Below are 12169 nucleotides of genomic sequence, written 5' to 3' on the forward strand. Positions count from 1 at the left end.
CGCATGTGCAGTGCGAAATCAAGGTGGGGCAAACAACTTGAATGTTCTGACGGGGAAAAGGAGTGAGTCAGTAAATGGACTCACATTATCAGTAGTCTGAATTTCGTGTTTTTAATCGCTGCAATTTCTTTCTGGAGTTGTTGTGCTTCTTTCTCAATCATTTTACTTTTTTTGCAATAGGAGGACCGTCGAGGCTGCTGATAAGTTTGTAGGAAAGTTACTTTTTCATCATATAAGGCGATTTTTCTAAAGGATGTTAACATGAGAAGACGCAGCAACAGCAGTCTTGACTGGTTTTATTGAGATACGTTTGGACTGCTGAAGTTTCGGGTCACCTCAGGCAGATATATCACTTCCTCACCGGGACTTGTGTTTTGCGCGTCGACATCAGCTGTCGGTTATCTATTTTGTGAATGGCAGTTTGTCTGCCGTTGCTCAAATGAAAACGGACTTTGGTCAGTAGCCGAATCACCTGTTGTTGCCTCAAGCTTCTTGGTTTTGCCTGCAAACAGGTAAGAGTTGTATCTTGTAATGGAACCGTACCTTTTTAGATGCAGTAACGCTGTTTTGTTGTGGTAGCCCACTGATACCTTTACAAAATAGAACTAAACTGTGGGCCTGTCAGCGTTTACATTTTCCACTGACTGACAGCTCTGATAAAGTTTGTTAGAAGCACTGGTCTTTGGAGCCTGCCATTTCACATCTTGTGCCACTGCACATCATGCAGCTCTCCAAACTGCCTGTCACAGCATGGTAGATAATGGTAGTATTAACATAGTACACTGATGAGTAAGATGGTAGCCGACATCAGAACTGTCATAGAGCCTGCGATCTTTGACATTTCTTTTAACTATTACAGAATTTATAATACTGACTGTGATTTGCAGAGGGGCTAGTAGCCTATTACATTATAATGCCTCTCAGTTTGCTATTGCTTTTTCTCATTTAGTCTGTCATTTTCAGAAAACGATTCATCTGAAAAAAATTGGCCACGCAACCACTGCGCCAAAAGCAAGTGCCAAACAGAAAATAAAAAGTTCAGTGGAACCAGCATTTGTGAGAACTGAGGGACTAAGGTCTTCTTGGGTCTGCTTCAGGATCATGGCCCTCCGGCTGAGGCAGAAAGTTTCTGGAAAAGACTGAAGCTAGTAGCCAGTCGGGTGCTGATATCCCTAAAGTCTTCTTTTAGAGTGTGACAAAACTGCTAAGAAGAATAAAGCTGGTGAAGCAAGCTCATAAAACCACAGCAAAGCTGCTACCCTGTAATGTGTATGCAAGGCTGCATCAGCAGAGCAGTATTGCACTGCATGGTGTGCATTGCACCTCAGCAAGGAAGTGTCCGTCCACTGCTCAGGCATGGCAGCTTTGCCTTACATGGTGTGTTTTTTGCTGACGTGATTATATCATTAACTGCCAATAGTGTCATGCATGTAAGTGTCAATACCTTCATTATGTTGTTTGAACTTAGGATAGAAATAAAATGCAAAGTTAACTGTAATGCCTGGATGTCATTTTCCCCTGACAATTTATTTTTGTCTTCCTGTTACTCTGAAGACAGCCTTGTTTTTCAGGATTAGGTTTTGTAGTTATTTATGACAAACAGGATGCTATATCACTTGTATAACCTGTCATTTGCCTTTTGCCTTTACCAAGCCTCACAGGCAAAACTGACGGCCATTAAAGTGATACAATGACTGCTTGTGCAGCAGCCCCTACCAATAGACTCACACTTCCTGTCTTATATCCTGCAGACAGTTGTTTCAGTGAGCAGTGCTGCTGCGCCAGAGTCCAGCTGTTGTCCTGAAGGCAGAGGTAATTTCCTCCTCTGAGGCTCCTCAAGAACATCTGTAGGCTGTCAGACTCAGCTGAGTGGACTTTTGGCATGCGTGCTTTCTCTTAGTGTACATTTCTTACCACTCTGTGAGTTGGTTTGTCTGCCAGCCAGATAAAAGCTCAGGGGGCATGGACAGAAATCATTGTTTCTTTCTCTCTGCACTTGGCCCTAAAACCATGCTGCTGCAATGGTGACGATAACAAGGCAGCAGCATTAAAGCAGTCGCAGAGCATCCCGAGGCTGAAGGGGTCAAGGTGTGGGGCCGATTACCCACGTCCCTCCAGCTGCACGTAGAAGAGGGATGCAGGAGCACACAGTCAATAACACAGACTTGGTACTCATTTATATGTTATGACAGGATATCCAGTGGTGGAAGAAGTATTCAGAGCCTTTACTTTAGTACAAGTAACAATACATTATTATATAGTATCTATTTGACTGTTGTCCTGTTACTGCCCAAATTATTATTTCAAAGTCCAGCGCACAATGTTTTTGAGTGATACATTTGCAGATGTGTCCACAGGACCTCTTCATTTCACATTATCACAGCAGCTTTTGCAACACCTTGCATGGTCAGCATTTTCACCTCTGCAGAGAGACGAGGGAGTGGCAGATTTAAACACGACCAAAGAAGATATTTCTACATTCCTGTCCTGTCTTGCTTCTTGCAATCAGGCAGGCTACTGCTGATTTGAACAGTTTAGACTACGACTGACTTGCACAAGACAAGAGTCAAATGTTGATCCACTGGTTTTGTTTGAACAATAGGACTGTTATGGATGCCAAGAATTTGTCAAATTAGACTACAAATCTGCATGAACTTTGTTTTAAGAGATATGGCACCAATATTTATTAGTGACTTGTTAAATTTGGAGCAGGTTTGTGCCCTTTCCAGACTCAATTCACTTAGTCTATCACTAAGTTTGCTGGTTTCCTGTTGCTTTCAGAAGCTTATGTCACACATTGCTTCTCATGTAGCAGACAATATCTTGCTATTAAATGTACTAATTCACTGACTGTCATTGCTGTATCATGGCATTGTTGGGTATTGATTGGGTATATTTCTGTCTGTGTTTAAAAGAGAATTTACCTGACAATAACAAAGCAACAGACACAAGTTGATTGTACTCTGATGGTTGTAATAAACCGTGAAATACAATCCATATCTTCCGACCTGCATAACTGTAGCATTGCTGCCCATAAAGCTATTCACTGGACAGACTGAGAATGATGGACTTCTCATTGAGACGGGGGGGTCAGTAGAAGCCTGGGGGTCAGTAGAAACTCAACCAACTCACAATGACAGCTTTGTCGGCTTCCTGAAAAGAGAAAGCTGTGGTTTCATGTAGAGCTCTCTGGAAATGTCAATGTTACACGTGACAAAATGAGTTCTGTCCCATTCAATCAGCTGCTGGTGGCCTGCTGCTGAGATGCATTCATAGGAATTAAAATGTGCTGTTGTGTGTCAGCCTTGGCCCCATTGATCTGTTCCTCACTTGGTGAGATCACTTTGCTTCTTCAAGGACTTCTCCTGGACCAATTATGTGAGGTTTTTGTGAGCATGATTTCCTGCTTGAAGTTATATATTTGTCTTAGAGATTTAAGTCAGAAGATTGGAGAGAGGCCACAAAATGATTAATGGGTTACGAGAGAATCCAAAAATATTTCTTCTACACAATTTATGTTTAGTTATTTAAAAAACTTTTCTCCGAATTTTTTCTTGAGAATTTCTGGATACTCACCCAGGCCTCTAAACAAAATTTCAGCAATACAATTTGAGAAGAAGAAATCTCTTTGGCTGAACTGCTCATGATCTAAGATACACATTTTAAACATGGGGTGATGGGGATCAGCTGGACACATTGGTTTGGTTTCCTTTACAATGAGCATCACAGTCTTAAAGCACTTTTAGCATGACTTCAGAGTTTAAGTCTTCTATTCCTGTTATGACCTTCTGCGCAGTGTGAAATGTCAAAGTGTAACATGGAAAAGATGGATTTCGAATGAGCGGATGCTAAATGTCCTTGCTGGGTTGATGGGCGTGGGAAATGTGTTCAGATAGACATCTGCAGTACTCTATGGGGGACAACATCCATCCCATCCTCATCATACTAAGTGATGACAGTCCTTTCTGGCACATGTGAGTGTTCACATTTGGGGTCTGTGAAAGGGCTGGTCAAATAAATGTGTGACATAGAAAACATGCCAGATTATGTTTTAAGTGAATGAACGATCATTTTAAAGGGAAGAGCTCAGAGAGGGATATCAGCAGAATATCTGTTTCCAAGACCACCCACACAAATATTGGAGGATTCTAAATCTGGGCAGGAAGTTGCCTGCAAAATAACAGACATGTAGGAGGATGTGACCACAGTGACAGAATTGATCAGAGCCAGGATTTTCCCTGAGCTCTGACGATTGAGCCCCATCACTTCTCCATTGGAACTGGTACAGGAAGAGAGGAAGTGGGGTTTGATCATGACTTAATCCAAAGGTCATCCTTTCGTTATTACGCCTCTGCTCTACAAATGTTGTGCCTGTATCATGGAAACACTGCCCTTGGGGGACTGAGGCCTTAAGTTACAATCGTTGGATAAGTCCCTTGGGCCTGGTCAGATCTCACTACAAGTTTGCATTCCAGTAAAGAGAACTTATAGATTTTTAATTCCTTCAAGGTCTAGTCATTGGGGCTTAGCTGGAGAATGTGTCTGGTTAACATATAGAATATAAACTACAAGTTAAATGGCTTTTAGTCAAATTTATTGTCCACTTGGATTGCATTGACACTTGCATTGAAATAGATATACACTTCAGATATAGGCTTCCTCTGTCATGGGTTAGAATACATTTGATAAAAACAATCAATAAGTAAAAGTGGGCCAAGCGGTTATTCATCAGCTAGAATGTTGTTCCAAAATAAACTTTACAGTAAATTTCTGAGATTATATCCATCACCACACTGAGGCCTTGTCTTTATGTACATACTGTCATCCTGCGTCATGGAAACAGTATGCCCCAGTTGTGAAAGTGTGATTTAAAAAAAAAAAAAAAAAAAAATGACTTGTTAGTTCTGCTTTCTGTATTAGCGAGTTATTTTTTTTACTGGCACTGTCTGAGCTGACACTACTCTAGTGTGTTCTGATAATAGCTGACTTATTAACTATGAAATAACATGCGCCTGAGAACTATTTTGGTGGTTAAGTAAATATCTCCAAAGCAGGTTAAAAATTCTCTTTCTCTTCTATGCCACTGTATGTGTGTGTGTCTGTGTGTTTACCAGCTCTAATGGTAGCAGCTAGAAAACATCACCTGTGAGAGGATTGAACCACCTCACCATGACAGAGGTCCAGGTAAGATAGGCCTCCAGAGTACGTGCATGTCAAAATGCACGAGATACACAAGACATGTCTGATGAGTAATTTATTAAACATTTGTTTACTAATTAGTGATCTACCCATGTTCCCGTAGACTCCATGGCCACAGGGCACAGAGTGTGTGGCCAGGTACAACTTCACAGGCACATCAGAACAGGACTTGCCCTTTAACAAAGGAGATGTGCTAACTATTGTTATTGTCACAAAGGTAACATTTCATGGCCTAATTTATGTTCCTATAAATATACAGTTTTGCTGCTGAGTTCTCACGCAATATGTGGATTTGACTATGCTAACACTTATGTATGAAAAAACATGGCACTTCACTTCATAGTTATGTTTCCATACTCCACAATATTACCTTTATTCATTTTAACCATTTCTGACATTTTGTCTTTTAGGATCCAAACTGGTACAAAGCTAAAAATGCTGCAGGTCGCGAGGGAACCATTCCAGCCAACTATGTTATGAAAAGAGAAGGTGTGAAATCTGGAGGCAAGCTGAGTCTAATGCCGTGAGTAAACAGATTATCATGGTTTATTTATTTCTGAAGTCTAATCTAATTGTATACGTTCAATACATACCAGATTAGGTTACTCTATCTGTTGTCTCTATCTCAAAAGTGGCAACCACACCAGCTTTGTGTGGCGTCTGCAGAAGCGGCTAAAATAGCTCGACTTTGCCCTCTTCCACTTAGTGAGTTATGTGAATGGAGACCACAGTTGGTTGGGCTGTGTTGTAATTGCAGTGCACTTGTGTCGGTTTCTAGCTCAGCTTTGCTTGAACTCTATGTCGTTTCCTGTTGTTTCTTTTCTATCTCAGGCTGAAGTAATCTCAAAAATCTCCCTGTTTGTCCACATGACATGTTTCCGTGTTCATGCATGTGAGCGTGTAAATGAAGGTTTATTTATAGAGCCCTTGATTACAAATTATGTCTTAAGTGAAGACAAACGTACCTAGACAACAACCAGTGGCAAAGAAAATACACAATTAAATGTAACATGAAACATAACATGGCAAAATATAGCCATTAGAAAGACATGACAGCCCTCCTTGAGCTACTCTTAGTCTAATCTAACTAGCAGTGACCTTAAATCATCACTAAGTATGTTTACAGACTATAATGTTGTATTTACACGCTAACCTTCTCATTATTGTAAATATCACCAGTCATGAATGTGAAAGTAGAATGGTAAAGGCGATCTAGAGGCCTCTGAGTGGAAGCTGCATTATGTCTATGAAATTATTAAATCTGTAATACAGAACTAAAAGGAAAACTCCTCTTCCTAAGTTAGTGTTGGAAGAAAAGGCTCTTTCTCAGCTTTCCAACAATGTTTCTTGTATGATATTTAAATGTACCTTTCTCATACACTCAGATGCAAATGAATTTACTGTACATTCTGTGACCCTATGTAAAATAGAACTGGTCACAGTGAAAATGCAAATGACTGTAATCTATACCTCTGGATCTTCAGAACAGAATTTGCTTTGTTTAATGCCGCAAAGGCTTATGGAGAATCAGCAGCAACACTGGCCCAACATGGATCCTGGCAGTATTTCCTTACTAACTGGCAGGAATACAGAGTTGGCCTTTACTGCTTTTATACACTTATGTTGGTCTGATTAATACCTCTTAAAACAGTTAGAGGCATCACTTCCGATGCTGACAGAGGGCATATTTACGGTATATTACAAATAACTTAATGCTCATTTTTATGGCTGTAGTTTTGCAGTGCTGTTGAACTTTATCATGGTGAGTAACTGTTATACTGAGTGGTGTTAATAAAAAGTAGGGTAGACTAAATATTAGAAACATTTCTTAGTATCAGTATAATGCGGTCTAATCAATATCAAAAGCACTATAGGTGTAGGTGCCATTATAACAACATTATAAACCTCATGAAAGGCCGATTTATTACAGGACTGTTGTATTAAACTGCATTAGTTTTAGATTTGTGTACCTTATACACAGGCTTGCTTTGCAATAATTGATGCAAACAGAAGGAAGTCAGCAGATAAGATCCAAATAGAGTTCAATTATTTGGTGTTTAAAATGTAGAAGTTGTCATCATTTTATGGATTGTTAATCTACAGTGTTTTTTCAGTTCACAATGATTAGATGAATGGTGTTGACAGAGTTGTAATGGTCTCCTTTTGATGTTACCTCTTTTATTCTTCCACTTGCAGATGGTTTCATGGGAAGATAACGCGGGAGCAGGCAGAGCAGTTGCTTTGCCCTCCTGAAACAGGCCTGTTCTTGGTGCGAGAGAGTACCAACTTCCCCGGCGACTACACCCTGTGTGTGAGCTGCGACAGCAAGGTGGAGCACTATCGCATCATCTACCACAAAGGCAAGCTCACAATCGATGACGAGGGCTACTTTGAAAACCTAATGCAGCTGGTTGAGGTAAGACATTCAAATTAGGCTTTGTTTTATAAATAAAAAAGGTGATTCTAGTGTTGGCTCTGATGCTATATAGAGCTTTTGTCTACTGTATGTTTGTTGTATTTTCCGGTTTTAGAGCCTCTGCGTCTCTGTTCAGATCACATAAAGTTCCTGGAACAAATAATGAACAGGAAGTGTCAAAGAGGAAGAGTGAACAGTATGCTGAGGTGCAGAGTTCTAACCTCAAAAATACACCAGGCCTTTTGCTCTCAAAATGAGTCCTTTTCCTGTTTAACATGTTTATTTTGAACTGAAGCTAACTATATATTCTACAGAGTTAAAATAGAGGAGTCATTTTTGTCTGACCTATTTAAGGGGGAACCTCGTCTGTTGTTTGTAGCCCTCTATTGGTCATTGTGAAACACTGCTTGCTGCGTAAACTGTACTGTACTATATGCTTAAATATTCCTTAAAATAACGCCAGACAAACATTGTGAATCGAGAAATAGTTAACAAAGTGAAGAACTCAAGATGACAAAACACAAGAAAATCTAAAGAGAAGTACATAAATTAAATACATTTAGTAATGTAAACCTCATTGAGATATGTGAGAAGAAGTGAGACTTCTTTCAAACTGGTATGGCTTTCTTCCAGAAAAAGCAATATATTTCTAATATATAATCCAGCAACATATTGAGTTTGTTCTTCAGAGCAGGTGATGGATATGTTTTCTTTGCTTTTATAACGCTATATTTAATGAGCAACCTTTTGGAGAGCCCTAAAAGTGCTGTAATGCTGGTGTTTCTACTTCATTTTTTTTATGTGTTGCTTCCTTTGTAGCACTACACCAAAGATGCCGATGGCCTGTGCACCAGACTGAAAAAGCCGAAGGTGGAAGAGGGGACGGTGGCAGCTCAGGATGAGTTTTCCAAGGGTAAGTCTTAGTCTTTTACAATTAATGCAACCACATCATTGTAGCCTTTTTGTTTATGAGAAGCATGTGTGGGCCTGTTATGTTCCAGCTGAATGTTGTCTCTTTGAATGGCCACAGGTGGCTGGTCGATGAGCAGAAAAGACCTCAAGCTGCAGCAGGTTATTGGGAAAGGAGAGTTTGGAGGCAAGTAAAAATAGTTTTATCCCAGCTGCAATCGTTCTATTTAACAAACTATAGAGTGAGATGTACTTGAACAAAACACACAAGCACTTTGGTCATGTACTGTTTTCTATTCTTTTTATCCATCTTTTGGGCAGTACAAGGTATTACCCCGCAGGGTGCCCAAACATTTGCGGACTACATTTTAGTGACATATCATACAAATGTCTAATCTGTCATTTGATGCCTTTTGGAGATTTTTCCATCTTTTCTTGGCTTCTTTATGCACATTAATACACATTTTTTACCTGGCACCAAAGTGTCAGGAATGTCCTGCCTTTTAGACCGTCAATGTAGTTTACCCACGAGTACCAATAAAGTAACCTGAACCTGAAACTGAAGTAGCTTCAAGTTTACAACTTGCCTGATTTTAATTTGTTGTTGCAGAGATCAGATATGCATGATGAATAACAAATGTGAATTAACATTAATTTGCAATAATTTCTATAAAGGTTTTGTTAAAGTAAAGTTAAACCTTAACCATGCAAACTTGCCTAACTACATTCAATTCCAGGTATAACATTTAACAAAAAATCCTATTACCTCATTTAATTTTTGTTCTTGGTTATATATAGAATAAATGGTGAATAAAAGTACATGTAGACAATGCAAAATGTGAGTTACAATTCATTGTTATTGTTTGTGATCATTCCAGATGTCATGGTGGGAGACTACAGAGGGACTAAAGTAGCTGTGAAGTGCATAAAAAATGATGCAACTGCACAGGCCTTTATTGCAGAGGCTTCTGTCATGACGTGAAGAAAATAACATTAAAATTTTTTTTTTAAGAAACATGAATACACAAATCATATGTAAACCACATAACATGTCTCTGTGCTCCTCTTTTTCCTCAGGCAACTACGGCACGATAACCTGGTGCAGCTGCTTGGAGTGATTGTAGAGGAGAATGGGAGTCTGTATATAGTTACTGAGTACATGGCCAAGGTAGATAGCAGACTGCCTGTTTGACAATTTGTCAGCATCCAGAGTACTGTTATAAAGATGTGACATCTTTATTTGTTTTCAGGGCTGTTTGGTTGACTACTTACGTTCCAGAGGCCGGACAGTACTTGGTGGAGAAGCTCTACTTAATTTTGTACTGTGCGTATGTCTACAGTTGGCTACAATTATACTCTATTAAAGTTAGACCGTGGAGTTTTTGATTACTAGTAGCACTGTGGAGCAATGTTTTGATGAGCAGCTCCTCAAATTGTTTGTATTTTGTGATCTGCATGTCAAATACCTGAATGCATCTGTAAAACAATCTCTTGCATAGGCCTTCTTTAAAAACTGATAATTATTACCAAATAAAAGGTACACGAAAAAGAACTGTATGAGGTTTCTAGGTTTTATGCAATTCCACATATTGACAGTTGGTGATGATTAGAAGTTTGAAACTCTAATTGAGATACATGCAACAAATTGTAGGCAAGAAACACTGAATGAACTAAGCCAAGTTTACTTGTAAGAAAACTCCACAGTGAACCCTTAAAGATTGTCTATGTTTTGATGGATCAGAAGGAAATTTGCGCTGTGTGTTTTTTAACCCAGATTGAGAGTATAAAAAGAAAAGTCCTTCAAGTTTGGAACTTTGTTTTCTTGTACTTTACAGAGACGTCTGTGAAGCCATGGCGTACCTAGAAACAAATAACTTTGTCCACCGAGACTTAGCAGCTCGCAACGTTCTTGTGTCAGAAGACAACATAGCCAAAGTCAGTGACTTTGGTCTGACCAAGCAGGCCTCTTCCTCTCAGGACACTGCCAAGCTGCCTGTGAAGTGGACATCCCCAGAGGCCCTTAGAGAAAAGGTGAACTGTTGTTTATAAGAACAATTTTTATGTTGAGTAGTAGTTTGAAACAAACTCTTACATGTGTGTTTTTCTCTTCATCAATAGAAATTTTCCACCAAATCTGATGTTTGGAGCTACGGTATTTTGCTTTGGGAGATTTACTCTTTTGGCCGAGTGCCTTACCCAAGAATTGTAAGTATCAATATTTTTTTGGAAAGAGGCAGCCAGAAAATATTAAGAAGGAATTAGGGCTTTGATTTAAGAGGGAGATTAATCAGCAATGTATTTACAGTTTAGACCCATTCCTATTTCAATGATACTTGTGATGATGTGGTATAGAAACCTTATTGTGACTTATAGAACTTAACAATGTACAATATGTATACCATCTAAAAAGGTTTTCTTTGACATAATTTAGACTTTAAACTACATTCCTCTAATGAAAATGTGAAAAGCAAAACTATATTTTATGTTTAGAGAAAGTACTCTATGTGCTGTGTTCTTTAATGTGGAAAGTATTTTTGACCAGTCGCATTGCTTCTCCCATTTTGTAGCCATTAAAAGACGTTGTGCCTCGCGTGGAGAAGGGATACAAAATGGATTGTCCAGATGGCTGTCCTGAAGTGGTGTACAACATCATGAAACAGTGCTGGAACTTGGATCCTGCTGCTCGACCAAGCTTTCAAATGTTGAAGGAGTGGCTACAACATATCAGACAAGGGATGGGGAAAAAACAATGAAACATCTGACAGAACAGACACAAAAAGTGACTTTCTCCTTCTTTCATTTTGACCACTGGACCATAACCTAGGAGGAAAAACTTGATTTCAAAGGACTTTTTTATTTTTGCAAAGTTCACAACAGTCTGCTTTCACACAATGTCCATGAACCGTTAATTAAAACTGTCAATGTTTGTTTCTTAGCGTCATCCCTCACCTTGGGATGTTTAAATGCAGTAACTTTTAATTACTGGCTCATTCGCTCCCGTGAGTATTTCTGTGCTCGGTTATCAAGAGTAAATGATTTACTGTCATATCAACAATTCTTTCCTTGGAACACAGTGCTGCCTCAGAGCGACAATGCCTTGACCTATTTAAAAAATAGATGTCTTACGTCCTTTATGTTGACATACTTGGTCATTTTTATTGCATAATTACATTTTATGAACATGTATAGTAAGACGTAACCTAATTCGACTAAGTTGACTGAAACCATGGTATCCATTTAAAGAGGAGAGTTGCTTTAAAAGTAGGAATACAGTTTTAATACGTCATTACTTGCTGTATTTTTTTTTATTATTTTTTTTTCTTTTTACAGTTTCCAGGTACATCTTTTTGCATAAAAGTTTAATTATTTTGTTAAAAGAACTAAGTTATAACTATAATTAGGCAGTTTTATTTTTTCATTGCAATATAATTTTAAATGAGCTTGAATCCCTCTATAAGTCAAAAAGGTCTGGACAAATTCCATGTTTTATATTTATATAATAACACCATTCAGCATTTCATGTAGACATCATTCCAGTGTACAGAATTTTCCATCCAACATCAATAAATGTTTTCTTTTGGGAATCTTCAGATTTAACCGAATTTCCTGGATTTTTTATGTAATGAGAATGTTATTTAATGTGCT

The 12169-nt window shown here is 38.8% G+C and overlaps 1 protein-coding gene across 3 annotated transcripts; it reads left to right on the plus strand.

The window, feature by feature from the left end:
* The first annotated feature begins 46 nt into the window (after nucleotides 1-46).
* On the plus strand, nucleotides 47-12108 carry LOC117949649 (tyrosine-protein kinase CSK-like). 3 transcript variants are annotated; one of them, XM_034880121.1, is made up of 14 exons: nucleotides 71-512; nucleotides 1752-1812; nucleotides 5115-5184; nucleotides 5303-5416; nucleotides 5610-5722; nucleotides 7396-7615; nucleotides 8435-8528; nucleotides 8646-8711; nucleotides 9403-9502; nucleotides 9602-9692; nucleotides 9775-9848; nucleotides 10360-10555; nucleotides 10643-10729; nucleotides 11092-12108. In XM_034880121.1, exons 3-14 carry the CDS (start codon nucleotides 5170-5172, stop codon nucleotides 11275-11277), a joined length of 1356 nt encoding a protein of 451 aa, XP_034736012.1. In that variant the 5' UTR covers nucleotides 71-512; nucleotides 1752-1812; nucleotides 5115-5169; the 3' UTR covers nucleotides 11278-12108. The 3 variants fall into 3 exon arrangements, with proteins under 3 accessions (XP_034736013.1, XP_034736012.1, XP_034736011.1); XM_034880122.1 differs by lacking the exon at nucleotides 1752-1812 and having other exon boundaries at nucleotides 47-304; XM_034880120.1 differs by lacking the exon at nucleotides 1752-1812.
* Nucleotides 12109-12169: the final 61 nt, after the last annotated feature.

Source organism: Etheostoma cragini, chromosome 8, assembly GCF_013103735.1.
Source record: "Etheostoma cragini isolate CJK2018 chromosome 8, CSU_Ecrag_1.0, whole genome shotgun sequence".
NCBI classification, from domain to species: Eukaryota; Metazoa; Chordata; class Actinopteri; order Perciformes; family Percidae; genus Etheostoma; species Etheostoma cragini.